We start from the raw sequence: 26,564 nt of genomic DNA, 5'->3' as shown, positions 1-26,564 counted from the left end.
AAAAAAAAAAAAAGTCTTGAAATATATCACTTTTTCCACTATGTTCAATTGTTTTTTGACTTGCAGTAGTACGTTCCCAATCGGCTTGCTAAGTTAAGTCCTTAGTGAGCCAAATAGCTACACAGTGTTTTTTCCACTTCGGTTTGCATGTAGCTGCCATGTTTTTGGTGGCATTTGTGTATGTCATTGAATTCTGATAAAAACCATGTAAGGGTGTAGAGTGGGTTCATGTTAACACTCCATTAAAATTTGAACATCTGAGCTCTTCTTCAAGGTCAAACAAGGTCAACCCCACATGTTGCTGTAGAACCCACAGCTACAAAGTATCGCTTTAGTGCCCACCAGCTGCAGGCTGTCTACCCACAAAGTCCTCAGCTACACAGTGCAGTGAAAGCCCAGGAGAAGAAGTTTGCTCACAGTGCAGTGGCCGAGTCATCGCTACGCCCACCGTTCCACAGAAAGGGAAGCCCGCTCTTGTGGGTGTCCTTTATTTCAGAGTGATTCAATTCAAGCTGCAGCAGAGAGAAAAAACGGTTTGACAGGTGGGGGTTCTTAACCGCTGCATTGTTATGGTGTCATCCATTTACAGACAATAATGTGTCAAATCTCTGAAAAGTCACAAGAGAGAGAAATACCCAGGTGGCAAGATTCCTCCACTTCCCACACTTAGGACTCTTTTCCACAAAAACTATTGGATTTCTTTTATTTTTTTGTATTCTCACAGTCTTTTTATGTGAATAGCTCCATATTGCAAGTGTATATTTCCTGGGCTCCTTGACAATCTGGATCTGTCCTATCTGTAATGGAAGCGTGTCCCTTCGCAGCAGAAAATAGAGACACTTGTCACTGCTGAAACTGCACTCTGCACTCTATTAGCAACTTGCCAAAAACAATCTGTCATATTCCTCGCCGGAGTCACAACAATAGAAATAAGTTGAATTATTCTCCGGTAGCCGCCTGTCACAAACAACAAAACAGAGAAAATGAAATTTTAATATTTCCACGTTTAGCGTGATAGAATGTCACAGCTCTCCAGTTATGAGATGCCCCAAATCGTTTTTTCAGAGATTGTATTGACTTTTGTTATGTTGCATTTTATAAGAGTTAGATTACATCATTTGTAAGGATGGGTGTTTTTGTTGGACCCCGGTTGTTTCAAGACGCTCCACTTCTTCTGTCAGAGAGTGTGTAGTGGTCTGCACATACGGTTCAACCAATAATGACCCCCCAACAAAGGTATTTGCTTCTACAGAATTCAAAGAGGGCACAGAAGAAAAATAGAGAGGAAGCAAAACCAAAGACAGGGAAGTGAGTTGGAGTCATACTGGGTTGTTCACGATGCACAGTGAGTGACATGGCTGTCTGGCAGACCAGACGTTGATCTCAAGTTTTTCTTGACTTATATGATGTAACTGGGAGGAAGGCACCAAAACAACAACGATGCTTAACGAGAAGGCCAAAAAAAAGAATGACTGTGGATTTATTGATTGGTTGCAACCAGAGATGGGCAGTAACATGTAACGCGTTACTGTAATCTGATTACTTTTTCAGGTAACGAATAAAGTAAGGGATTACTATTGTAAAAACGGTAATTAGATTACCGTTACTTTCCCGTAGGAACGCTATGTTACTGAGTTACTAAAACCGTGATTTTTTTGCGAGAATGTCTCATGATAGTGACGTAAGCGAGTGCGACGTTTGTGACAACAGCTGTGTGCAGATCAACAATGGATCATATATCGAGTACGGGAGAGAGTATGAGCATGCAGCGTTTAACGCGTGGATGTACTGACCTTATTTTGAGTTTGATTCCATAAAAAGTGACAAAAACATTAGTGTCCGTTGTGTGTGGGAAGAAAACTTCCTTTTACAGCGAAAAAAAACCCCTAAACTTCCAAGCAAGCACCGAGTGCGCTACGACGTAATGGGAAATTCACAGAGAAACTCGCGGATTCTTCCACTGACTGCCGCGGCACACCTGCACCAGGGTAAACCTCCGCCTACCCAACTCCTGCTTTACAGGTGAAAATAGAGCAACAGGACCGCTAGTCTTTGACTTTATTTATTTTCTGCTGTGTTTTACTTGCATCTATTTGAAAGACTGAGTGTAAACACAAAAAAACAAATATTTTATGTGCTGGAATGTGCAGAAAATAGGTTTAAATGTTAAACAAATTTCTTCCAGTCAGAGAATGTTGCATATAATTACATTTTTGCTTGATGCATAAAGTTAAAAGGTTAAAACTGATAAAACAACCCATATGGAAAAGAAATAGTAAAAACTTATATGTGATTACTCATGAGAGTGGCCACTTTCTCATTACTTTCATATATTGTTTTAGTAAGTATCCAAAACATACAAGTTTCATTATATAATTTTTCAAGGGATCTTATATCTGTTTTCACACTTATATGCTTTTCATACAAGTTTCACACAAGACAAGTACAAACTTTATAAGATTTATATATATCGTTTCCATATGGGAAGTTTTAAAAAGAGACTTTTCCATTTGATTACATTTTGTATGATGGATTATGCAGAAAAAGTAGAATTGGGCTGAAAGATTTATCGCTTTATTACCTATTCAGGTTGTAAATCGTGTTTTTAAAAAGTAACTAAGTAACTAAGTAATTAATTACTTTTGAAAATAAGTAATCAGTAAAGTAACGGGATTACTTTTTGGGGGAAGTAATCAGTAATTAGTTACTGATTACTTTTTTCAAGTAACTTGACCAACACTGGTCGCAACAAGAGGACAGCATGGGTTGTCCCTTTTGACATTTTTTAGGTTGATGGATGATGGCTCAGCTATGAGACGAGGGTGTGGCCGTGCTGGTCGTGTCCACTGTTCATGGCAAATACCAGGTGTTGAACTCGCCTGTATTTTGTGTACATTGATGATGTGAGCATCATCACAAAGTAAATGGTAAATGGACTGGTTCTTATAGCGCTCATTCACGCATTACTTTTTACTATGCTTTTTCGATCTACCATTCACACCCATTCATACCCCAATGGATGCATGGGAGAGCAACTTGGTGCCTAAGGATATTTAGCATGTAGACTAGAGCAGTCAGGGATCGAACCAACCATCCTCCAGATTAGCAGATGACCCGGTCTACCTCCTGAGCTACAGGCAAAGGAATTCCGGCATGCCATAACTGGTGAGTACGATATAGATAGCATCTTTGTGTGTTCCACATAAAAGATTTAAAGAATTAAAGTGAGGATGACAGATAATTACAAAAGAATTGCTATTGGATTGAACACAACACACATTCTGCTCAATAAAATTGTGTATCTGCACATACCTGTATTACAGCGATTGGGAAAAATTATTATTCATGATTGAACCTTGATTGACTAATCAAAGCTGGATTGCTCATACACTTCAGTAGCTTTGAGAAACCCCCCTTCCATTCAAACGGCTACAATAACACTTATATCCTGTATTACATGTCTTTCTGTGCTTCTCCCTAATACCAAACATGCTCCTGAAGACCAGGAGTCCAGCTAGCTGGGACACTCTGTGTGCATGTGTATGAGTCACCTGTAACGAGATAGGCCAATCTGTTAATGGATTAATGATTCACCATCTCTTTTTGCTCCATCTAGCGCTATACCCAACATGACACACACATATTTATACGTATACAGAGACCTGGAAGATGACACATTTCTCTGGATGGATTAGGTAACTGCCATAATGCTCACAAGGGTCACTACAGCATTTTTACAGCAGCTGTAAGACATGATGCATAATACAAAATAGGGCTTGTGTAGAACAAGGTGGAATACATCAGTCGTTACTGGGTTGCATAGAATCTAATCGCAGATAACAGCGCATCTGTGGAATTTGTTATTTTGTTGCAGGGCCTCACTGGGTTGGCTGTTTCAGATGGTCTTATTGCTGTAGCTGTGAATGCATTTAGACACCAAAGTCTGGGAGTCTATGTGGGCAGCTGACCGACGGTCTTTTTAGTGCCTCCTTCTGTCCTGTCACCATCATTTCTCCTCCTCTTTGGAAAAATAAATGATAAAAAATAGAAGATACCTGCCCCCAACAACATGTGCACATAATGTCCTTCCGTCTCCAACAGAGATTATCAGAGCTGAAGAAATTCACGTCCGACATTTCTCTACCAGCTCCACCACACTGCAGTGGCGACCCGTTCTGGCTGACGTGCCCCTATGAGATGCGCTTCACTGCAGTTCGGACAAGAGTTGGTGGGGCTTTGCAATTGGCTTTTGCAGTCTCTCAAATTTGCTGTTTGTATCTGTTCTACATGCATCACTGTAAAGTCAATTTTGTTGACATTCTGAATATGTCTTTGTGATAGGCCCATGATAAGAAAATAAAAGCTACAATGAAAACTCATGTAAAAGATTTTATTTTATGGTTTGGTGAAGAAGAAAAAACTCAAAGTGAAAATCATCATGTTCTCTTCATATTATTTCTTTTCCTTCAGCAATTGCTCTCGTCTCTATTACACACCAGAGGTGCTGAGCCCAGCTGTGTTAACAGTTTCTGAGCCTGGACAAACTAGTGTTTGGGTCAGCTGGGGTCCTCTCCAGCCAGGGACAGTTGAGTTACTCTGAGTATTCTGCCCTGCCCAGGGGTAAACTGCACTATGTCCAACCGAACGAAGTCTGAACTCTGCTCCGAAACCAATCAGACACCACTTACTTGGTCACTGTTGGCACCAGGGATGCCTCAGGAAAGGAGAAAGCCATGTCTGTCAAAGTGTGCAGAAGGTGAAGTCAAATCTGGTCATAATTCTGCTCCTAAGCCGTCTTGTGCATTCTGCATCCTTAATTCTGAATAGGTTTGCTCAGTTCTGACTTTTCTGAGAAATGGTCTGAGCTGTTAGTTGAACTGGATCCAATAAATTTGAATAGTCTACTCTCCGAGCTTCAACAGCTCCTGCTGGTTTTGTTTTTGGCACCACTGCTTCATAGGATATATTTCAAAGGGAAAGAGAGCAGCACTCAGTTACTGAAAAGTCACACCAACCCAGGAAGTGTAATAATTGTTTTCTACAAACAACAAAGCTCTGGAACTGGTCTAAATTTCCTTTAAAAGACAACTTGGGAAAAAAATTGGTTATTATCGTATTACTGTTATTTTTTTGATCGAGGTGGCTGATTTAGTCCACAACACTGACGAAGATGGAGCATACCTCTGAGGCTGATTTAAATTTTAGATGAGAAACTGGTGTGTGTGTGACAGATTTGCTGTCATGCTATGAGTCATATTTGGTTATTTATTGGTATATGGCATCATAAACAACAGGTTCAGTGTCATGAGGAAGGACAATTTAGTACATCAGGAAACTCGTACAGGAGGAGACATGAATAGAAACAAAACCCTTAACATTAGCAGCCCTTCAAGCTTTTTGTTTTCAATTACATCCGTTTTCATCACATCATTGGAGATTCTACCACTCTGAAAAATTGATAAACTACGTTGTATTTGTCAGTTAAAGAGAATGGCACATGAAATGTTGACATGGCATACATGCAAGTTCATTACTGTGATGGCGGCAAATTGGGAAGTCCTTGTGCTGTGGCAAAAACGCATGTGAAATTTCAAAAGCCTCCATCACAGTCATTAACTTGCATGAGTGCCATGTGAACAGTGACTTAAAAAGAAAAAAAAAATGCACCCAAGTGTTTTCGTTGATTTCAGTTTATTGTATATTGTTGGCTGTCCAAATTAGAAGACTTTAGCTTTGGTTCAATTTCACTTCAATTTATCAAGGTGTGTATTGCAAATTAAAGATCCTATTAGAGAGAAACCCCCAACAATCAAACGATCCCCTATGAGCAAGCACTTGGCAGCAGTGGGGAGGAAAAACTCCCTTTTAACAGGAAGAAACCTTCGGCAGAACCAGGCTCAGGGAGGGGCAGTCATCTGCCGCGACAGATTGGGGGGTGGGGTGAAAGAAGAGAGGAAGGATAGCAAAATCGCCAGTGTTAAAGTAAGACTGAGGAGTGTGAAAATGTTCTACACCAGTGTCAGTGTTAGAAAATCAACAACATTCAGAGCTAATTTTTTTTTAACACTAACACAGAAAAGAAAGAGGGAAGAAGATGGGAATAAAGGATAGAAAAGAGGTGCTAGGAGGAAAAAAAGAACAACAGCGAGGAAACCTGGGAAGAGCATACTGAGAGAGAGACGACACAAGGGAAGAGGACAGGAAGAGAAAGAAAAGAAAGGAGGAAGAAAACAGACGGGGAAGAAGACAAGGCGGGAGCAGGAAAAGGGAAGAAAACAGAGAGGAAGACATTTAGAGTGGGAGATAGGAAAAGAGAGAAACAGGAAGGAAGATGACCTGGAGAGAGGGAGGATTAAAATCAAGGGAGGCAGGTACAGATAGAGGAAGAAAAACAGGAAGAGAGGAAAGAAAAACAAAAATAGAGGAAAACAGATGTGTTGGGGGAAAACTCTGTAAAAAACCCAGGAGAAATAAAGACACAATGAGACAAAGTTACTTTCTTTATCAAACGTGTACACGGGTGAGCTGCTAAGAACAACTCACCCCATGCACAGTGGCTTGGTAATTTTTATAGGCACAGAGCACAGAGACAGTGAGAACAGGATAACAAATAATAAACAGATAAAATAAAACAACTCCATATATGGTGCTAGTCTCGTCAGCAGAGAGCTAGGGAAGATAAAACAATCTAAAACAATATGTCCCAGAAACAAGATGTGTTTGCTGGGAAAGTCTAAAAAGATAATTCTAAACTAATCTAACCATAGGCAAAGGGCAGACAAAAGGCATCTTTGTACATTTAAAAGAAGGTAAAGAAACATAGAAACATTTTTCCTGTAACATTCCCTCCTGTTTTAACTTATTTTAAATGTATACAACAATTGTCTGTGAAGGTTATTTATTAAGTATCTTAAGCAATTTTTTAATTTTCAAAATGTCAGCATAGCAGAAATGGAAGTCATTTGGTCTAAAGAATAAAACAAAAGAAAATAATAAAAAGAAAAACATAGTAAATGAAAATCATAGTAAATGAAATAACAAGTGGAATAAACAAGAAAAAATAATAAAACTAAAACTACAAAAAATAAAGGATAAAAACCTTATATTTTAAAACGAAAACTACAAAAAATAAAAGGATGAAAACTAAAATGAAAACTTTATATTTAAAAATGATGAGAACCTAATATGTAAAATGAAAACTTCAAAAAATACAAGGATGAAAACCTTATATTTTAAAATGAAAACTTCAAAAAATACAAGGATGAAACCTTATACTTAAAATGATGCAAACCTTAAATTGAAAACTTTATATGTAAAATAATGAAAACTTCATATTTAAAATGAAAACTTCAAAAAAATAAAAGGATGAGAACTTTATATTTAAAATGAAAAACTTTGTTTAAAACTGAAGACTTCAAAAAATAAAAGGATGAAAACTTTATATTTAAAATGAAAAACTTTATGTTTAAAACTGAAGACTTCAAAAAATAAAAGGATGAAAACTTGCATAACCTACTAATGTTTTAATCAGTGCATGATCACTTGACAAGTCATTTTTAATCACCACGTCATTTATTAGCAGCTAGTACAAGTTCTCCTCTAACAGAATTGCAACGGGATGTTGTTCTTCTTCAGGCACGGCAACATAAGCAGTCATTGTAGTTGTTATCATCTGTGAAATCATTACTCTTAGGCATGGCAACACACACAACACTAATATGAGCAGTGGTATCATGATGAGACCTAGAAGGAAAAATGGCTTTGCTACAGCAGCCAGCCATGAACCGCTGAACAGCCAGTCCAGCCAGCTTTGTGCTGTAGCTGCTCCAGGTGTGTGGTCAGTGACATATTTTTGCAGAGCGGTCAAATTCTGCAAAACTTCATAAATGTCTCCTCCAGTTTCGTATCCATCAGGGATAAAAGTGCAATATGTCTCCCCGATCAGCTTGCAAACTCCTCCTTGTGATGCTGTTAGCAGGTCTAGTGTCAGTGTGTTCTTCAACACCATCGTTCTGATGGCCTTCTGTTCTCCTGCTAAGGCCGTTCCCAGGGCCTTAGTTAAGTTGATGTGTCGTAGCAGAGCATATCGGTTGGTTTCCACGTGATCCCGCACCTCGGCAACTCCAATGCCGGGGATCAAGCTCTGTAAGAATTTCACTCCTCCTCAGATGCGAAACTCTGGTTCCTTTACTGCTTGGTGCCGTCCGTGCACATCCTGTCTGGTAATGAGTCTTTGTTTGTAGTATCATTCGGTAGCTGTAGTTGGAGCGACAGTTGAGGCTCATCAGTGTCGCGTTACTGGCACAGGTTTCGTTGAGTGAACAGTCAATACACTTCCTCTCGTTCCTCGGTGGGCAGAAAGTGTATTTGCATTTGCATAGCAGTCAGTTTTATTATTCAAGTAAGCTGTAGTGTTCGTAAACTGCCACCAGAAATTTGTGGCATAGCCATGGGGAAACTTGGTGTACTTTCCTTTGTCATACAGTGTCTGCCTTTTCTTCATATAGCGTGACTTATTGTCCCTCACGGAAGCAAAGGTGAGGAGCCCGGCCATGGTCAGGGCTGCTGCAGTTGTTAAGAGCCACCACCTCATGACGACGGGACACACCCTCCTGTCGCGAGTAGACCCCCCGGCCAGGAAAGCTGACCCCTCCACCGGGCGAGATCACAACAAGTGGGCAAGCCTGCCGTCAGCTGTGTTTAGATGGCTTCACTGACTCGCCTGCAGTGACTCTGATGGATCCAGGATGGTCGTTCCGCAATTTTGCAAGCGGTCGGTGTAGTGAGGAGGACTTGGTATGGCCCCTCCCACCTGGGTGTGCTCCAGTTTTTCCTTTGGAGCACTTTGATCAGAACCCAGTCACCGGGCTGTGATCTGCAAGACACTTGATAGACATCATTACATTCTTCGTCATTTACAATCATCTCTTTATTTTCCTACAACTTAGACATACATTTTGCTACTGAAATTGTATCTGCCTTTTTCACTGGGTAGATTTCTGGCCACTTTGAGAATACATCTATAACCACTAGGGTGTATTTTTACCCTTGGCATTCATTTAGCTCAATAAAGTCCATATGGATTGTGTGGTCTCAGGTTTCCCTGAGCATTATATTTTTGACACGTCATGCACGTTCTGACAAATTGTTTTGCTGAAGTTTCAAAATTTACAGTGTAGAAATGAGAGTTGACAATACTGGTCAGTCCCCCCGTTGACAAATGCGTACAGCCATGAGTCACTAATGCCGCCATTTTGTGGAGGAATTTTGGCAACACTAGCTTGCCATAACACATCATTAAGTCGTTTGTCAGAACTGCACCGTGTTTTAGCCATTTTGCCTGCTCTGCTGTGCTTGCTGCTTTTGTTCATTTTTCAACACATCCAGTGGAATCTGATGTGTGTTCACTGCCATCAATGTGATGTTTGTCTTTTGTGCCGCCTATTTTGCTGCTCTGTCAGCAAAATTGTTGCCTGTAGTAATGAAAGAGTCAGTAGGCGCACCGTGTTTTAGTCTGTTGTCAACAGTCAGCCTTATTTTTAAGTTACAGAATGCTTCTCCTTTTTTTTTTTTTTTTTTGGGAGAATAGATGCAACTCTACATTTTCACTTAAGGCAGTTTTAGATAATTTCTAGTTCTTCAAACAATGCATGGATCTCACACATTTCAAACTTTCAAGTTACGGTTGTTTCCCATTTATACAAATATATATATATATATATATATATGTTTAACTTTGCATTGCTCACAGCTCATAGCTCACAGCTCTAAACCTAGGCATTTTTCAATCATATGCCTAATCACTATGTGTCATTGTGACTCTCAAGTATTATCACAAGTTCGTTTAAAATCGCTTCCAAAACCAACAAAATAATCAAACAAAAACAAAAAAACATAAACGTGTCAGGACACAAAAGAAAAAGAAAAATGCTGCCACCCGAACAAGGCAGAAGTCTGCATATGTTGGCTTTTAATAGCATGCAGCTTGTAACATGGTAGACTAATGTGCCTGTGTTAATTCAGCTCCATATTATTGTGTGAAGTTGCACTGGGTTGGGAGTGGTTTTGTGGTTGTCACATTTTTGGTGAGCCAATGGCTGGAATGGGGTTGGACTAATTAGAGGCAGGTGTACTTGATTGCACTGATACACTGGTCTACATATAGCCCACACTACAAACACTGCTGTGTTGTTTTGTCTCTCTGTGCAGTCCAGGGCCTATTATATGCCACAGCCTAAAGGCAGCAGAGTTCCAGAGGCTTGAGTGACCACTGACTATATGCTTGCAGGGTGGTGGGTCTCCAAGGACAACTTCTAACCCTGTTAAAGGCAACATGTGGGGTGCAACTTGGCCGTGTGGCATAGCTGGCTCTGGCCTTGGGACTGTGTGTTTTTATACAATTCATAAGTGGGACACTGGACTGTTTTATCTTTTATCTCTTGATATATTTTTCGTCAATAAATTATCTTTTAGAATTTTATTGACTGTCATCTTTTTGCCCATGACTGAAACGGTTGGTCAGACCTAGAGTCTTTCTTTGGGTGTGTTACAGCAGCTTCTGCTCTAAAAGAAACAAATAAATAAAAAGAAAAGAAAATGTGTAACATGGGGCCCGTTCTTCGTACCTCGCTAAGTAGGTTAGCCGGATTAGATTGTTGACGATTTCGCGTGATCCTGGATCAGTCGGTTCCCCGAAGCTCATCCGAGACTTGCTGTCATAGCAACAGAGCCGTAAGCGTAAACCTGCTCGGGAGCAGGTTTACTTTATGTAAACAGGATTAGATCGCGGCCACGCAGGTATGTCCGCTTCATTTATACGAAAGCAACAGCGATATTTTTCCACTGTTTCACCATAAATAAATATTATCAATGTAACTAAAGATAATGCAGCACTTGATCCTTTTATTGATGTCACACAGATACATACAGGTCATTTCCTAAAAAAGGGAAATGAACTATTAACATTCTATTACATGTATGTGATTATTACAGATGTAATTCATATTTCAGAGTAGTAATTGTAAATTACTTCGTGTAATCAAGATGAGAGACCACGGCTATAAAAGCGAAGGTGGATTTGGGAAGCCTGTCGCAGCCATGTCCTGTCCGTATACGCGACCAACCCATTGCGGAAGGTGCAAGATTGATAAGGAGAGTCCTCAGAATTCAGCGTATATTGCGGGATAGACAGGATCCTTTAGCTCAGCGCGACAGTGTGCTCATAGAGAGATATCGATATTCCCGTGAGGGTATTATTTACTTAACCAACTTGTTGACGAGGGGGTGCAGGACCACCACCTGTCTTTTTTTCCTCTGCCCTTTTCTTGGTTGCTGTTATGAACAAACTAACAGAGTATTACAGGCCAGTATTACCTTGCCAAGAGACGCAAAGCAATCTAAGAGATAAATATTACCATTCTGTAGAATACTCCTGTATTCCACTTTTACTTGTTCCCATGTTCTTGTGGGTCCTGTTGTGGCTCTAATGTGAAAGGGGATATAATATAACATATTATAATATAATATAATGCCATATGATATTGGACAATATAGTGTCATATGATAGATCTACCCTACCGCCTACTGGTGTTGGCCAGAGGGGCCGATGGCGCGATATGGCAGCCTGGCTACAACCGTAGCTGCCTCCACCAGTGTGTGAATGTGGGAGTGAATGAATAGTGGTATCGTAAAGCGCTTTGGGTGCCTTGGAAAGCGCTATATAAATCCAATCCATTATTATTATTATTATTATTATTAAATTACCTACGAGTTTGATTTGTCAGCAACTTTCTGCCAGCCCTCTCTCCTTGCTTTTGCAGCCTTTGCAGTGTTCTCTTGCGTTTTAATTAAACTCTGAAACTCCTGTAATCCCTCACTCATGAGTTCTTGCTCTGCTGCCGGAAAATACCGAGCACGCCCCTTCGACATTTTCGCCGACCAATCAGCGGGTTGCCGATCAATGTTTCTACTATCGATGCATAGCCCCTTTTACGACACCCAGGGATGTCACATTCCTGCGTCCAGCTGTAGTAATCGTCAACAGCAGGTGTGTTCGGGGAACCGGATTAGCGAGCTCACGGTTAGCGCGATGATTTGATCTTGGATGTGTCATTTGATCTTGGATGTAGTAAGCGACGTACGAAGAACGGGCCCCTGCTCATCAGCTTAGCAGTGTCTACATATTTAATTCAGCTTCTCAATCCTGTAGTTGTAGCTGTTGTCTACAGGGTTTTGCTTATTGGTTGTTATTATAGGTGTGCTCTATATCTCAGCAATGTGTCATTCTAGGATGATAGGTTTCAAGCTGGTCAAGTGCCTCTATGCACTTCATTAGTTTAGTTATTCTCTGTATTGTCTTCATCTCACATGTCATTACACTGAGTTTCAGCAAACCTTAAGCTTGATGCAGACTACTGCTTAACAATTATCCACCTCACATCATAACCGATTAAGGTGCCTCTTCATATTAATATTATGTCATTGTTAATATTATCCTCTTTGTCTTATATAACAGCAATAGCATATTATAATATTTTATCAGTGTGTACCACTATACTACTACTGAGCCAATTTGATAGTTAGGATCATCTTATTCAGCAAACAGATAATTTTGAATTCATCCAATCTGCGGTCACATTTGTTCTCTCTGTTGCATGGCGGACCAGGCAGTTCTATTATAATATATTATTTATATTTCATTTTGTATCCATCAAGGGCTTCAGATGACCTGCAGAATCATCCTTTTCCCAAGGTGGAGACAGTTACCTTTTCACACACTGTCCTTGGCTGAACAATGACACAGTCTTAATATACTTTATTTATGTTATTAAAATATTTTCGTGTGAATTATTTGCTTTATATTCATTTTATACATTGTGGGCATGGTCATCATGCCAACTGTGTTTCATTGATAATATGACTTTACAGGTTGTTATCCTTGCTATTATTAATTTCAAATACTCTAAAGATAATTTCTACTGTAATTTTCCCTTTGTTCATCTTTATTTCGTACTTTTTATATTTATATCTACTCAGTGGGGTCTGTTTTCAACCCTTTTAAACTAACTCAAACTACTTTGATCTCTAGTTTTCACTTAATAAGGGATTATTATGTTCTTCCTGATATGGGTGTTGCTGCAGATGCGGCTGCAGGAGTGAGTGATGGTTTACTAAAAGGATTGTGGGAACTGCACAGTGTCTCGTCTTCTGGTTTTACTAAACTGGCAGTTGAGTTCTGTTCTTCTGACTGTTTATATTTTGTTTTCTTAAATCTCTCAGTTTACAGACACTGTTTTTGTCCGGCGTCTGGACTTTTCTTTTCTCACCACTGCTCGTCAGCAGGAGTGAGTTTTAATTTCACTTGCTTGATTACCCATCTTATTTATGTATTTACTTATTTTTGTTTAAGTAATATATACACAATACAGCTGCTATCACCTTCGCTGGTATTAGAGACGAGAGTGGTTGCTCACACGCCCTTCTACTTTCAGACTATTTCCAAAAGCGGTGTGAACTTTACGAGACGGAACTCGACCGTTCTCTCAACTCACCAGCACGTCAGTGAATAGCAGTAAAAGAAAAACACAGTAGGAGCAGCTCAGTCTCTTATTGGACCGTGAAAATTCAGCTTGCTCCGTTAATTAAAACAATACACACACACACACACACACACACACATTCACACCTATTCGCGCGATCGGAACCCTTATCATAAGGGGAGCTGCCAGTCTTTCTGTAGACGAGCTACTTATTCCCTTGACCCAGCTGGGGGAGCTACTCAGAGCTCCAAACCTAACCCACAAGAGTGGGGAGCTTCCAGTCGACGAGCTCCAAGCTACCAGCCGACGAGCTACTTTAAACCCACAGAAGTGGGGAGCTTCCAGTCGCGACGAGCTACTTTCGCTATTTTAAATTCCCTGAATTTAAAATACGCTTTTACGCAAGATTGTGTCAGTGTGTCTGTATCTACCTGGTCAGTGTCGCCGGGTCTGGTCCACCTCGATCGGGTCCCACCACCGTGGGTCGCTTTCTAAGACGTTGGCCAAGACCCGAATTTAACGCTCTTGGTCTTTTTCCACACACCTGGTGTGTGGGCTGTCGACAGGCGAACAACGTGGACTGGTCACGGAGATGGGACACGATGGAGGTGCTCCGGCTCCGAAGGACCAAGAAATGTTGGGGGAAAACTCTGTAAAAAACCCAGGAGAAATAAAGACACAATGAGACAAAGTTACTTTCTTTATCAAACGTGTACACGGGTGAGCTGCTAAGAACAACTCACCCCATGCACAGTGGCTTGGTCATTTTTATAGGCACAGAGCACAGAGACAGTGAGAACAGGATAACAAATAATAAACAGATAAAATAAAACAACTCCATATATGGTGCTAGTCTCGTCAGCAGAGAGCTAGGGAAGATAAAACAATCTAAAACAATATGTCCCAGAAACAAGATGTGTTTGCTGGGAAAGTCTAAAAAGATAATTCTAAACTAATCTAACCATAGGCAAAGGGCAGACAAAAGGCATCTTTGTACATTTAAAAGAAGGTAAAGAAACATAGAAACATTTTTCCTGTAACAAGATGAAAACTGAGAAGAGAGCAAGAAGAACAAAGGCAGAAGACAAAAGACTGAAGAAAACTGAGGAGATAACCAGGAAAAAAACAAAAACAAAAAAACAAAAACAAAAAACAGGGAAGAAGACAGAAAGGGAGGAAGAATGGAGTAGCGAAAGGACAGGAAAAACAGCAGAAGTAGAAGAAAGGACAAAGAAACAGGTAAAAACATTATGAAAGACGTTGACGAATGATGCTACGAGATGGAGAATGACAGGAATGCAGGAAGGAAGAAAGACAGGACAGGTATCGATAAAGGACAACAAGGAAGGAAGGGAGAGGTAGAGAGTGAAGGAAATGGAGAGTGAGAGGGGGAGACAGTAAAAGAGCAAAGGAAGGAGGAAGACAGAGACAGGAAGCATGAAAGGAATACAGGGAGGGAGGAGGAAAGACTGAGGATAGCCAAAGACGAAGACAAAAAGAAAGGAATACAGGGAGGAAAACAGAGGAGACAGGGAGAGAAGTAAGAAAAGAGAATAATGACAGGAAAATGGAAACAGAAGGAAAATATGAAGAGGGAAGCAAAAAGGTAGAGAGGGAGAGGGAAAGAGGGAGAGAAGGAGAGAGGGAGGGGGACAGGAATAGTGGAGGGACAGGAATATGTGGGCAGTCAGGGAAGAAGACACTGAGAAAGGGGGAATAACAGGAATACAAGGAGGGATGAAAACAGAAAGAAAGACAGGACATGGAAAGATGAAGGACAAGGAAAGAAGAAGGCAGGGAGAAAAACTAAGAAGTGGGAAGACAGGTAGAGAGGAAGAGGGAAGAAAACAGAGCGAGAGTGAGGAAAATGGAGAGAACAGATGGAAGACAAGAGAGAAAGAAGGGGAAGAAGACGTGGAGAGAGAGGGAGGGAAGGACAGAGGGAGGGGAGGAAAACAGAAAGAGAGGAAGACTGAGAAGAAAAATCAGGAGATTACAATAGGAGATGGAGAATGACAGGAATACAGGAAGGAAGACAAACAGGATGAAGGACAACAAGGAAGGGAGGGAGAGGTAGAGAGTGAGGGAAATGGAGAGAGTGGGAGACAGTAAAAGAGCAACATTGATGCAAGGAGTAGGAAGAGAGAGGAAGCATGAAAGGAATACAGGGAGGGAGGAGGAAAGACTGAGGACAGAAGATGGAACAGTAGGAGGAAGGAAGAGAGCCAGTAGGACAGGGAAGAAAAAAGAAAACATTGATGAAAGGAGGAAGACAGGAAAAATGGGAGCGAGGAAGAAAGGACAGGTAGAGATGAAAGACAAGGAAAGAGAAGTAAACAGAGACAAAGAGAAGGAGGAAGACAAGAAGAGAGTGAGGAAGATAGCAACGATACCAGAGAGGATGAACAACAGAGTGGAAGAAATTGAGAGAGAGAATGAAAGGAATACAGAGAGAAAGGAAGATGGAGGACATGTAGAGACAATGGACAACAAGGACAGAAGGGAGACAGGAAGGAAAGAAAAGATGAAAGAAGACGCTGAGAAAGGGAGGATGACAGGAATACAAGGAAGGATGGAAACAAAGCGACAGGGCAGGATGTTAAGAGATGGAGAATGAAAGGAACACAGGAAGGAAGACAGACAGGAAAGGTCGAGACAAAACACAACAAGGAAGGAAGGGAGACAGGGAGGAAAGAAGGAAGAAATGAAAGGAATGAATAAATGAAGATGGGAGGAAGAAAACATGAAGGCAGAGATGAGGGGAGAAAACAAAAAAAAGAAAGAGGAAAACAGATAGAGACAGCAAGAAAAGTGAGGGTCAGACAGAAAAAGAGGTAGAGGGAAGAAAACAGATGAAAGAAAAGAGAGAAAGACTGGGAAGAAGACATGAGAGAGGGAGGGAAGGAAAACAGAAAGAGGGAGGACAAGAAGAAAAATGACAAAAAGGAAGAGGGGAAACAAGAAGGAAAGAAAAGTGAGAAAAGGAGTAAACAGATGAAAACTGAGAAGACAAGAAGAAAGAAAGTAAGACAGCTGGAGAAGGAGGATAACAGATATGCAGGAAACAAGCTGGGAAATAATACATTGAGAAGTGAGGCAGGAATACAAGGAGGAAAATAGAGTGGGAAACAAAAATTATAGGGAAGACAAAGAAAGCAAGGAAGACAGGAATTGTCAAAGGACTGGAAAATGTGGGTAGAGTGAAGGAAGACAATAAAAGAACAGAGGAGGAAATAAAGAAACAGGTAAGACATTATGAAAGACAAGACTGAGAATGACAGGAATGCAGGTAGGAAGACAATGGAGAGGTAAAGAGATGAAGGACAAGGAAGGGAGAGGTAAGACAGTGGGGGGATTTGAGAGAGAGGGGGAGACAGTAAAAGAGCAGGGGAAGGAGGAAGAGACAGAGAGGAAGCATGAAAGGAATACAGGGAGGGAGGAGGACTAAGGATAGCCAAAGACTAGGACAAAAAGAAAAGAAGGAATACAGGGAGACAAATAGAGGCAAGGCAAGGCAAGTTTATTTGTATAGCACAATTCAACAACAAGGTGATTCAAAGTGCTTTACAGAGACATTAGAAACAAGAACAAATAAAAAGCATGATTTAAAATTGATTAGAGGGGTAAGAATAGAGAAACGCGAGAGGAAGATGGGAAAAGAAGGAGGGAGGAAGAGAGGCAGTAGGACAGAAGAAAACATTGATGCAAGGAGGACTACAGGAATAATGGGAGTGAGTGAGAAAGGATAAGTAGAGACGAAGGACAACAAGGAAAGAGGTAAACAGAGAAGACAAGAGAACAAGGGAGGGAGGAAGACAACGGTGATAACAGGGAGGATGAACAACAAAGAAGAAGAAACTGAGTGGGATGATGAAAGGAATACAGGGAGAAAGGAAAGAAAGATGGAGGACAGGTAGAATAAAAAGGACAGCAAGGAAGGAAGGGAGATAGGAAGGAAAGAAAAGAAGAAGGGGATGAATAAACAGGAAGGCAGAGATGAGGGGAGAAAAAAAAAAGGTAAACAGGAAGAGAGAAAATGGGAAGAAAACAGAGCGGACGTGAGGGAAATGGAGAGAACAGATGAAAGAAAAGGGAGAAAGACGGGAAAGAAGACATGAGAGGGAGGGAAAACAAAGACAGAGAGGAAGACGGATGAAAACGGGAAAAAAAAATAACGAGATGACATTAAGAGATGGAAAATGACAGGAATGCAGGAAGGAAGACAGACAGGACAGGTATCGATAAAGGACAACAAGGAAGGAAGGGAGAGGTAGAGAGTGAAGGAAATGGAGAGTAAGAGGGGGAGACAGTAAAAGAGCAAAGGAAGGAGGAAGACAGAGACAGGAAGCATGAAAGGAATACAGGGAGGAAGACAAAGGACAAGAGGAAGGACAACAAGGAAGGAAGGGAAAAATATGTAGAGAGGAAGGAAGAGAGGCAGTGGGACAGGGAAGACAACATTGAGGCAAGGAGGACGGCAGGAATAGTGGGAGCGAGGAAAAAAAGGATAGGTAGAGATGAGGGACAACAAAAAAGAAGTGAACAGAGACAAAGAGAAGAAGAGGACAAGGGAGGGAGGAAGACAACGATACCAGAGAGGATGAACAACAGAGAGGAAGAAATTGAGAGAGGATGAAAGGAATACAGAGAGAAAGGAAGATGGAAAGATGGAGGACATGTAGAGAAAAAGGACAACAAGGAAGGAAGGAAGGGAGGGAGACAGGAAGGAAAGAAATGAAAAAATTAAGAGGAAGGAAGAAAAACGGAAAAAAGGAAGGTGGAGGTGAGGGAAGAAAAACAAAAATAGAGAGGAAAACAAATGAAAACTGAAGAGACAGCGAGAAGAGCGAAGGTGGAAGACAGAAAAGAGTGAGGAAGACTAAGGCGATAACAGGAGGAGTACAGGGAGGGAGGAAGACCGAAAAAGAAGAGGGAAGAAAACAGAACGGGAGCGAGAAAAATGGAAAGAAGAGAGGAAAGAATAAAGAGACAGATGGGAAGAACACATGAGGAGAGGGAGGAAGATAGGAAGAGGGAATAAAACAGGGAAAGTTACACAGAGGGAAAAAGGTAGAGAGAGAGAGGGAGGGGAGAGGGAGACAGGAATAGCAGAAGGACAGGAAATTGTAGGCACTCAGGGAAGAAGACATTTAGAAAGCGAAGTACAACAGGAATACAGGGAGGGATTAAAACAGAAAGGAAGTAAGGACATGTAAAGAGGATGGACAACAAGGAAAGAAGGCGGAGAGGAATTCTAAGAAGCGGATAAGACAAGATGCGAGTGAGGAAGAGAGACAGGTCAGGTCTGGAACAGCTGATCCAGAAGCGACAACTCCAATGGTTTGGCCTTCTGCTGCAGCAGCGCGCCGCTCACTGGAGGACAAAGCGTGACACTTCGTGGATGACCTCCCCTGCCGACCACCAGCTGGGGACAAAAGAAGAAGAAAGAAAGAAATGGAGAGGAAGGAAGAAATAGATTGAAAGTAACACTGAAATAATAAAAACTAAAGAGTACACTTTTTAAAAATGAAAACTAAACTGAAACAAGCCAAAACCCTCTGAAAACGAAATTACACTAAACTGAATTAAAAAGAAAAAGTCAAAACAAAATAACAATGAAAACTAATCATATGACACAAAACTATTACAACTCTAGTAAACTGGGGAAAAAAGGGAAAAACCCAGGACAGAGTGAAAGACAGGTAATAAGATAGTGAGACAGAGTGGAGACAAGGAGGAAAACAGAGCATTATAGAGAGAGTGAAGAAGTCCCAGAGAAGTGAGAAAGATGGGGAGACAAGAAGGAAGACCGGGAGGCAGAGAGGATAGACTGGGATGAAAATAGGAAGAAAGAATAAGATGGGTAAAAGATGAAAATTACAACTGTATCAATGTTTTGCTGTTTTCTCCATTCTCACCCTGCACACCTTCATCGGTTCTGCCCTCTGCTGTAATCCCACCATCAGTCCGTATCGGTCTGCTTCTGTCGTTTTACCTAAAAGGAAAGATATCAGGAAAAGCTTAATAATTTTATTTTAAAATTAATCATTTAAATTGGTGTGTATCATGATCATTTCAAAGTAGTAAAAAAGCATACATGGACTGGTGCAGGGGCCCCTCTCTGAATACGTAAAATAAAATAGCGGTTAAAAAATAAAAAAAAAGATATTGAAAATATTGTTGTTTTTTGTCAAATGTTTGTTTAAATATGTTAAGATAAGGGGTGGGACTTGATTAAAAAATAAATTAGAGGCTTCATAATTAATTAATCTTAATTAAGCACATTTGATCGCACAAGAAAATTTGCCCCAAAGCACCAAAGGGTTTTTAATTTTAAAAAAACATTTAAACTGCATTACAATGCAAAACAGAGAAAAGAAACAGACTTTATAACAGACTTTAAAATAAAGTGTTATTTTAAATACTTTAAGTACATTTTCAAAATGGTATCATTTTTAAATAACAATTAAAATTTCAACACAAAGTGCAGTTTTTCTTCTGAAAAAAAAAAAAGACAAAAACATAAAAGGTTACTTGAATAGCTTCACCTTTAAACTCTGAGTAACCTTAGCCAAAATTATTTTGTACATTAGGTTAAAACAGTGTTACCATCAAACATTTTAGTGCAAAAACAAAAACCCATTGGACTCACAATATCTCAATTCTTATTTACTGTACATCTCTTTCAGCCAGTTACTTAGACAAACTAGCCTGTGCACATTTTCAGAGCTCAAGGCAACTCTCCGTTTTGTTACCATGTGACTTGCAGGTGAGAACAGTCACTCACATGGGACAGAAGTGGCAGAAGTTGTTATTTTCAACTAGGGCTGGGCCATATTATACCGTTCACGGTAATACCGGTATAATGTTAGGCAACGATAGGAAAATGAAATATCGCGATAGAATGGGAGTAAAACGCGCAAGCGCAGTGCCTTTGTTTTCATACGCACATGGCCGATTGTTGAGTGAAACAGATGAACCAGAATTGGTTTGTAAAAATGGTGCAACTTCAGTGATGTGGAACTGGTTTGGTGTTTGTCCGTCAGATACACAACAAAGCACATTTTTTTGCAGAACATGCAAGCGGCCGTTGTTATTGTCATATTTGTCGGACTAAGATGCTCTTAAATCTGGGAGTAATCTGGGTCCTAAACTCCGTATTCTTCAGGTCAAACAACACTGCAGCATCACTTAGAGTTAAAAACTGTCTAAATTCTTTCATCTTTAATAAAACGATCAGCATTGCTGCTTTACCAGGTGTAACTATAAAGTTTAACTTCCAGGCATCCATGAAAACAAAAGTTATTACATTTAACGGAGTTAGAAGTTAGCAGGAAGCTAGCGGAAGTTAGCTCGCTAGTTTCGCTAGTTACCTAAGCATGATATAGCATGTTCTGACGGAGAGATTTCTGAAAAAAATCAAACGTACAGCTCTGCTATCACTTCCAACATAAATGAAGACAGGAAACTAAACAGCAGTGACGTTTGTAGGGTTACTGAAGTTGGGCTAGCTGGTATATAATGATGTGCTACGTGATCGCTAGCGACACAGCTATGTTAGCATAACATAAACAGTGAAGCTGGAGGACGAACACTAACACTTTTCCACTTATAAAAGTTAACGTGAAGGTTCCTCATGGTTAGAGACAAATGCAATCGCATGGCAGGATGCTGTAAACGGACCAAACTTCAGTCAGGAGAACAACTGAGATAATCCATCCACAATACGAGGTTAGTCATTAATATACTGCAACAACATGGGAATAGAGCAGCTGCCAGAGAATTCAACATTAATGAATCAATGGTACAGAAGTGGAGGAAGCAAGAAAAATGAGTTTAATAAAGTTTGATTTATCTGACTGCTTTGTTTCGCTTAATGTGCCTTATAATCCCGTGCACCTTATGGTCCGAAAAATACGTACTGCACACTGCAGTTTAATGTTGCAAAGCACCTCTTTTTAACTTCAGTGGATATTATACATGGTTATGCTCAGGATATGTCAGCCCATTTCTACTGGAAATGCCTTTTGGTTAAACTTTCAGCAAGGAATTTGCATTTGCACTGTTACATTTTTATAAAGCTTTAATGTACATAAAAACCAGCTTCTTGTTTAAGTGAAAATAAATGGAAGGTTGTCTTTTTGCGCTAGTAATGTTGTGGAGTTGTATTTTGTCTCGCATCAATTATATCGTCGGTTATATCGTTATCGCAAATTTTCAAATATATATCGTGATAAATATTTTTGGCCATATCGCCCTGCTCTATTTTCAACTAGTTATTTTTTTTCATTAATTAATCACAATCAACGCATTACATTTTCTACCCCTAGTTAAGACAAAACCAATAAAAAACAAAACAAAACGATCTCCGGCTCCCTTCTCCCATCACTCGAGAACAAGACCCCGAGATACTTGAACTCCTCCACTTGGGGCAGGAACTCATCCCCGACCCCAAGTGGGCACTCCACCCTTTTCCGGCTGAGAACCATGGCCTCAGATTTGGAGGTGCTGATCCTCATTCCCGCTGCTTCACACTCGGCTGCGAACCGTTCCAGTGCGAGCTGGAGGGCCTCACCCGATGAAGCCAACAGAACCACATCATCTGCAAAAATCAGAGATGAGATTCTGAGGCCACCAAAGCGAAAGCCCTCCGCCACTTGGCTGCGCCTAGAAATCCTATCCATAAAAATTATGAACAGAACCGGAGACAAAGGGCAGCCCTGGCGGAGCCCATCACCCACCGGGAACGAGTCCGACTTATTGCCGGCAATGCGAACCAAGCTCTTGCAACGGTTATATAGGGATCGAATGGCCCGTAGCAATGGGCCAGACACCCCATATTCCCGCAACACCTCCCACAGGACACCCCGAGGGACACGGTCGAATGCCTTCTCCAAGTCCACAAAACACATGTAGACTGGTTGGGAAAACTCCCATGCACCCTCAAGTATCCTGGAGAGGATAAAGAGCTGGTCCAGTGTTCCGCGACCAGGACGAAAACCGCATTGTTCCTCCTGTATCCGAGGTTCGACTAACGGACAAACTCTCCTTTCCAGCACCCTGGCATAGATTTTCCCAGGGAGGCTGAGGAGTGTGATCCCCCTGTAGTTGGAACACACCCTCCGGTCCCCCTTCTTAAAGATGGGGACCACCACCCCGGTCTGCCAGTCCACAGGTACTGCCCCTGATCTCCACGCAACATTGCAGAGGCGTGTCAACCAGGACAGCCCTACAACGTCCAGAGCCTTCAGGAACTCGGGGCGGACCTCATCAACACCAGGGGCTCTGCCACCAAGGAGTTGTTTAACTGCCTCAGTGACCTCGCCCCCGGAAATTGGCGGGTCATTCCCCTCATCCCCAGACTCTGCTTCCTCCTCGGAAGACGTGTCAGTGAGATTAAGGAGGTCCTCGAAGTATTCCTTCCACCGCCTGACAATTTTCTCAGTCGACGTCAGCAGCGCTCCACCAGCACTATACACAGTGCAGGTAGAGCACCGCTTTCCCCTCCTGAGACGTCTGACGGTTTGCCAGAATTTCTTCGAGGCAGTCCGAAAGTCTTTTTCCATGGCCTCTCCGAACTCCTCCCACACCTGAGTTTTTGCTTCAGCCACTGCCCGAGCCGCATTCCGCTTGGCCTGTCGATACCTGTCGGCTGCCTCCGGAGTCCCACAGGCTAACCAAGCCTGATAGGACTCCTCCTTCAGCCTGGTGGCTCCCTTCACCTCTGGTGTCCACCATTTGGTTTGGGGATTACCACCACGGCAGGCACCAACCACCTTGCGGCCGCAGCTCAATGCAGCAGCTTCGGCAATGGAGACGCTAAACATGGTCCATTCGGACTCAATGTCCCCAGTCTCCCTCGGAATGCTGTTGAAGCTCTGCCGGAGGTGTGCGTTGAAGATCTCGCGGACTGGGGCCTCTGCTAGACGTTCCCAGCACACCCTCACTACGCGTTTAGGTGCACCAGGTCTGTCCAGCGTCCTCCCCCGCCACCTGATCCAACTCACCACCAGGTGGTGATCAGTTGACAGCTCAGCCCCTCTCTTTACCCGAGTGTCCAGAACATATGGTCGCAGGTCTGCTGATACGATTACAAAATCGATCATCGACCTACGGCCTAGAGCAGGGCTGCCCAATCCCAGTCCTCGAGAGCTACTATCCTGCAGCTTTTAGATGCATCCCTACTCCAACACAGCTGAATCAAATGAATGGCTTGTTATCAGGCCTTTGCCAAACACGATGGCATGCTGAAGAGGTAATCAAACCATTTGATTCAGCTGTGTTGGAGTAGGGATGCATCTAAAAGCTGCAGGACGGTAGCTCTCGAGGACCGGGATTGGGCACCCCTGGCCTAGAGCGTCCTGGTGCCACGTGCACTTATGGACACTCTTATGTTCGAACAGGGTGTTCATTATGGCCAAACTGTGATTAGCACAGAAGTCTAATAACAAAGCACCGCTCGGGTTCAGATCAGGGAGGCCGTTCCTCCCAATCACGCCCCTCCAGGTCTCGCTGTCGTTACCCACGTGAGCATTGAAGTCTCCCAGCAGGACAACAGAGTCTCCAGGTGGAGCACCCTCCAGCACCGCCCCCCCAGGGACTCTAAGAAGGCTGGGTACTCTGAACTGCCACTCGGCGCATAAGCGCAGATGACAGTCAGGACCCGTTCCCCGACCCTAAGGCGCAGGGAACAAACCCTCTCGTCCACCGGGAAAAACCCCAACGTACCGGCAGCAAGCCGAGGGGATATTAGAATACCCACCCCAGCCCGCCGCCTCTCACCAGGGGCAACTCCAGACTGAGACAGAGTCCAGCCCCTCTCCAGGAGACTGGTTCCAGAGCCCAAGCCATGTGTAGAGGTGAGCCCGACTATATCTAGCCGGTACCTCTCAACCTCACGCACTAACTCAGGCTCCTTCCCCACCAGAGAGGTGACATTCCATGTCCCTATTGCCAGTCTTGGCAGCCGGGGGTCAGTCCGCCAGGGCCTCCGCTCCTGGCCGCCACCCGGCACACAATGCACCCGACCCCTATGGCGCCTCCTGCGGGTGGTGGGCCTGCGGGAGGATGGGCCCATGTCTCCTCTTCGGGCTGTGCCCGGCCGGGCCCCATGGATTAAGGCCCGGCCACCAGACGCTCGCCCTCGGGCACCCTCCCCGGGCCTGACTCCAGGGCGGGGCCCCGGTAACCCTATCCCGGGCAGGGTAAACTGTTCTCTCGGTGTCCTTTTCATAAGGGTCTTATGAATCGCTCTTTGTCTGGTCCCTCACCCAGGGCCAATTTGCCATGGGAGACCCTACCAGGGGGCAAAAGCCCCCAGACAACATAGCCCCTGGGATCCCTGGGACACACAAACCCCTCCACCACGATAAGGTAGCAATTCAAGGAGGGGAAAAAAAATCACTATTGGTTGTCCTAAAAGTCGCCAGAAGTCGCTAAATGACGTCATTGCCTAATTTGCATAATTGGTCATGCTAATCTAATATTAACCTATGTTGTTGGAGAGAGAAATAACATCGTGGAAGAGACATAAAGTGAGTAAAAAACGTCCTAAATGCATTTAGAGTTTATTTAGAACTACAAATTAAATTTCTTTTAGCAATTATTGGTTTTTTTTTAATGTCACAATTCCAACCCTGCTCCTTTACCCCGGCTTGGACCGGCAAAAGTGACCCGAAATAGGCACTCTGGTGGAGTTACTTTGTGTGTGTTTATAAGTGTAGCACCCAACTCAAGTAGCTCTGGATTAACCCTCGGTTAAGATGGTGATAGTACTCTGAGCGGGGCCCTGGGTACGTTACTTATTTTATTGGTAAACAGGAGAAACGATAGCTAACCAGTTTTAACCTTTGTACTTAGAAATCTTAATGTTGGCGGTGCCTCCACTTAGTGAAAATAAGGAGTTCTGTTTAATCTTCACTAAGAATAATGAATTTATCTAACATGCTAAACCTCTCTTTTACCTTTTTAATAACCCTTATCACTTATAAACTCTGCAAATCATAAATATGACACAACACAAAACTTTAAATTCACAATGTAAGATTTAGTCAAACCAAAGTATGATTTAAATTAAAAAAACAATATTCCAAGTTCTGAAGTGTTTCCTTACAACTCAATTGGATGGTTTTTCCCTCTTCACAATTCACAGTCAATGTTTAGAAACAACACATTTATCCAAGATATTCCCCTTTCAAGTTCAGTTCAAATTTGTAACCTTTTAGAGCTCCTTTACTGAAACCGTTGCAGGCCTGATCGTTGCTCGGGCTCGTTGGGCCAGAAAAACACACAAATGGCTGCTTCGCTTGATAAACAAGCAGAAAACAAAACGCACGTGCTCGTGGCTACTCACAAATCCTTTGGGCTAAGTGCGAGGACAAGCTGAGGGGCAGGCTCGGTTTGTGACCATGCGGCCTCCACTCGGCAACGTGGTCGGAATTAGCGGCATACATGGGCTGCTGAGCACACTGGGACAAACCCACGGAAATCCTATCCACAGCAGAAGGGTCCAGAGAATTCCTCTCGGTCCACTGTGCATTAGAGATTACTATTTAGTTCCATAGAGTAATCTGTAGCTTACATACTCAGCATACATAGCTAATACAGACTCTAAAATGCTAACATGCTAACTCGCGATTAACATCATACATTTTAAGTACTTATACATCCCGTTTAAGCTCAATGCTAACTCCACATTCAGTACTCACTCATCACAGGGCAAAACAGTCCATAACAGGAACGTAGACTCTGCATCCACGGTTATTGTTTTGACTATTCTCCCGTTAGCTCTGGTACACAACCTCCTCCGGTAACGTGCTGCTGCCGACTGTCACTAGCTTAGTTTTTCTTTTCTTCGCCTCACTTAGTCCCGCCTCCCTTACGTCTGATTGGACAATAGGTTTACATCAACCAGTGGGATAAGAACAAATACAAGATTGACAACCCAAAATGAGCTTGTAAAACAACTTGAAGCAAATACAAAGTTTTCCTTGTTTTACATTAGATAACAAACCTTTGGGTTTCTTG

General features: G+C 42.2%; 1 protein-coding gene across 5 annotated transcripts in view; it reads right to left on the bottom strand.

The window, feature by feature from the left end:
- Positions 1-7,306: 7,306 nt before the first annotated feature.
- The window catches only part of LOC147305289 (uncharacterized), a 255,472-nt gene continuing 236,214 nt past the window's right edge, over positions 7,307-26,564 (bottom strand). The window contains exons 1-4 of one of the 5 annotated variants that reach the window (XM_086276148.1): positions 26,246-26,369; positions 25,891-26,068; positions 19,457-19,533; positions 7,307-18,963 (exon numbers count right to left, since the gene is read on the bottom strand). In XM_086276148.1, coding sequence (XP_086132274.1) covers positions 18,838-18,963; positions 19,457-19,533; positions 25,891-25,990 — 303 coding nt within the window. In that variant the 5' untranslated portion in view covers positions 25,991-26,068; positions 26,246-26,369 and the 3' untranslated portion in view covers positions 7,307-18,837. Of the gene's footprint in view, positions 18,964-19,456; positions 19,534-25,890; positions 26,069-26,245; positions 26,370-26,564 lie in introns of those variants that run through there. The other 4 variants (XM_086276149.1, XM_086276144.1, XM_086276146.1 and 1 more) reach the window with 4 other exon arrangements.

The sequence above is a fragment of the Aulonocara sp. 'chitande type north' Nkhata Bay genome, linkage group LG20 (genome assembly GCF_057382095.1).
Source record: "Aulonocara sp. 'chitande type north' Nkhata Bay isolate Kocher_YH1m ecotype deep benthic linkage group LG20, A_spYH_male_GT1.1, whole genome shotgun sequence".
NCBI classification, from domain to species: Eukaryota; Metazoa; Chordata; class Actinopteri; order Cichliformes; family Cichlidae; genus Aulonocara; species Aulonocara sp. 'chitande type north' Nkhata Bay.
This window is presented reverse-complemented; position numbering and strand designations above follow the sequence as displayed.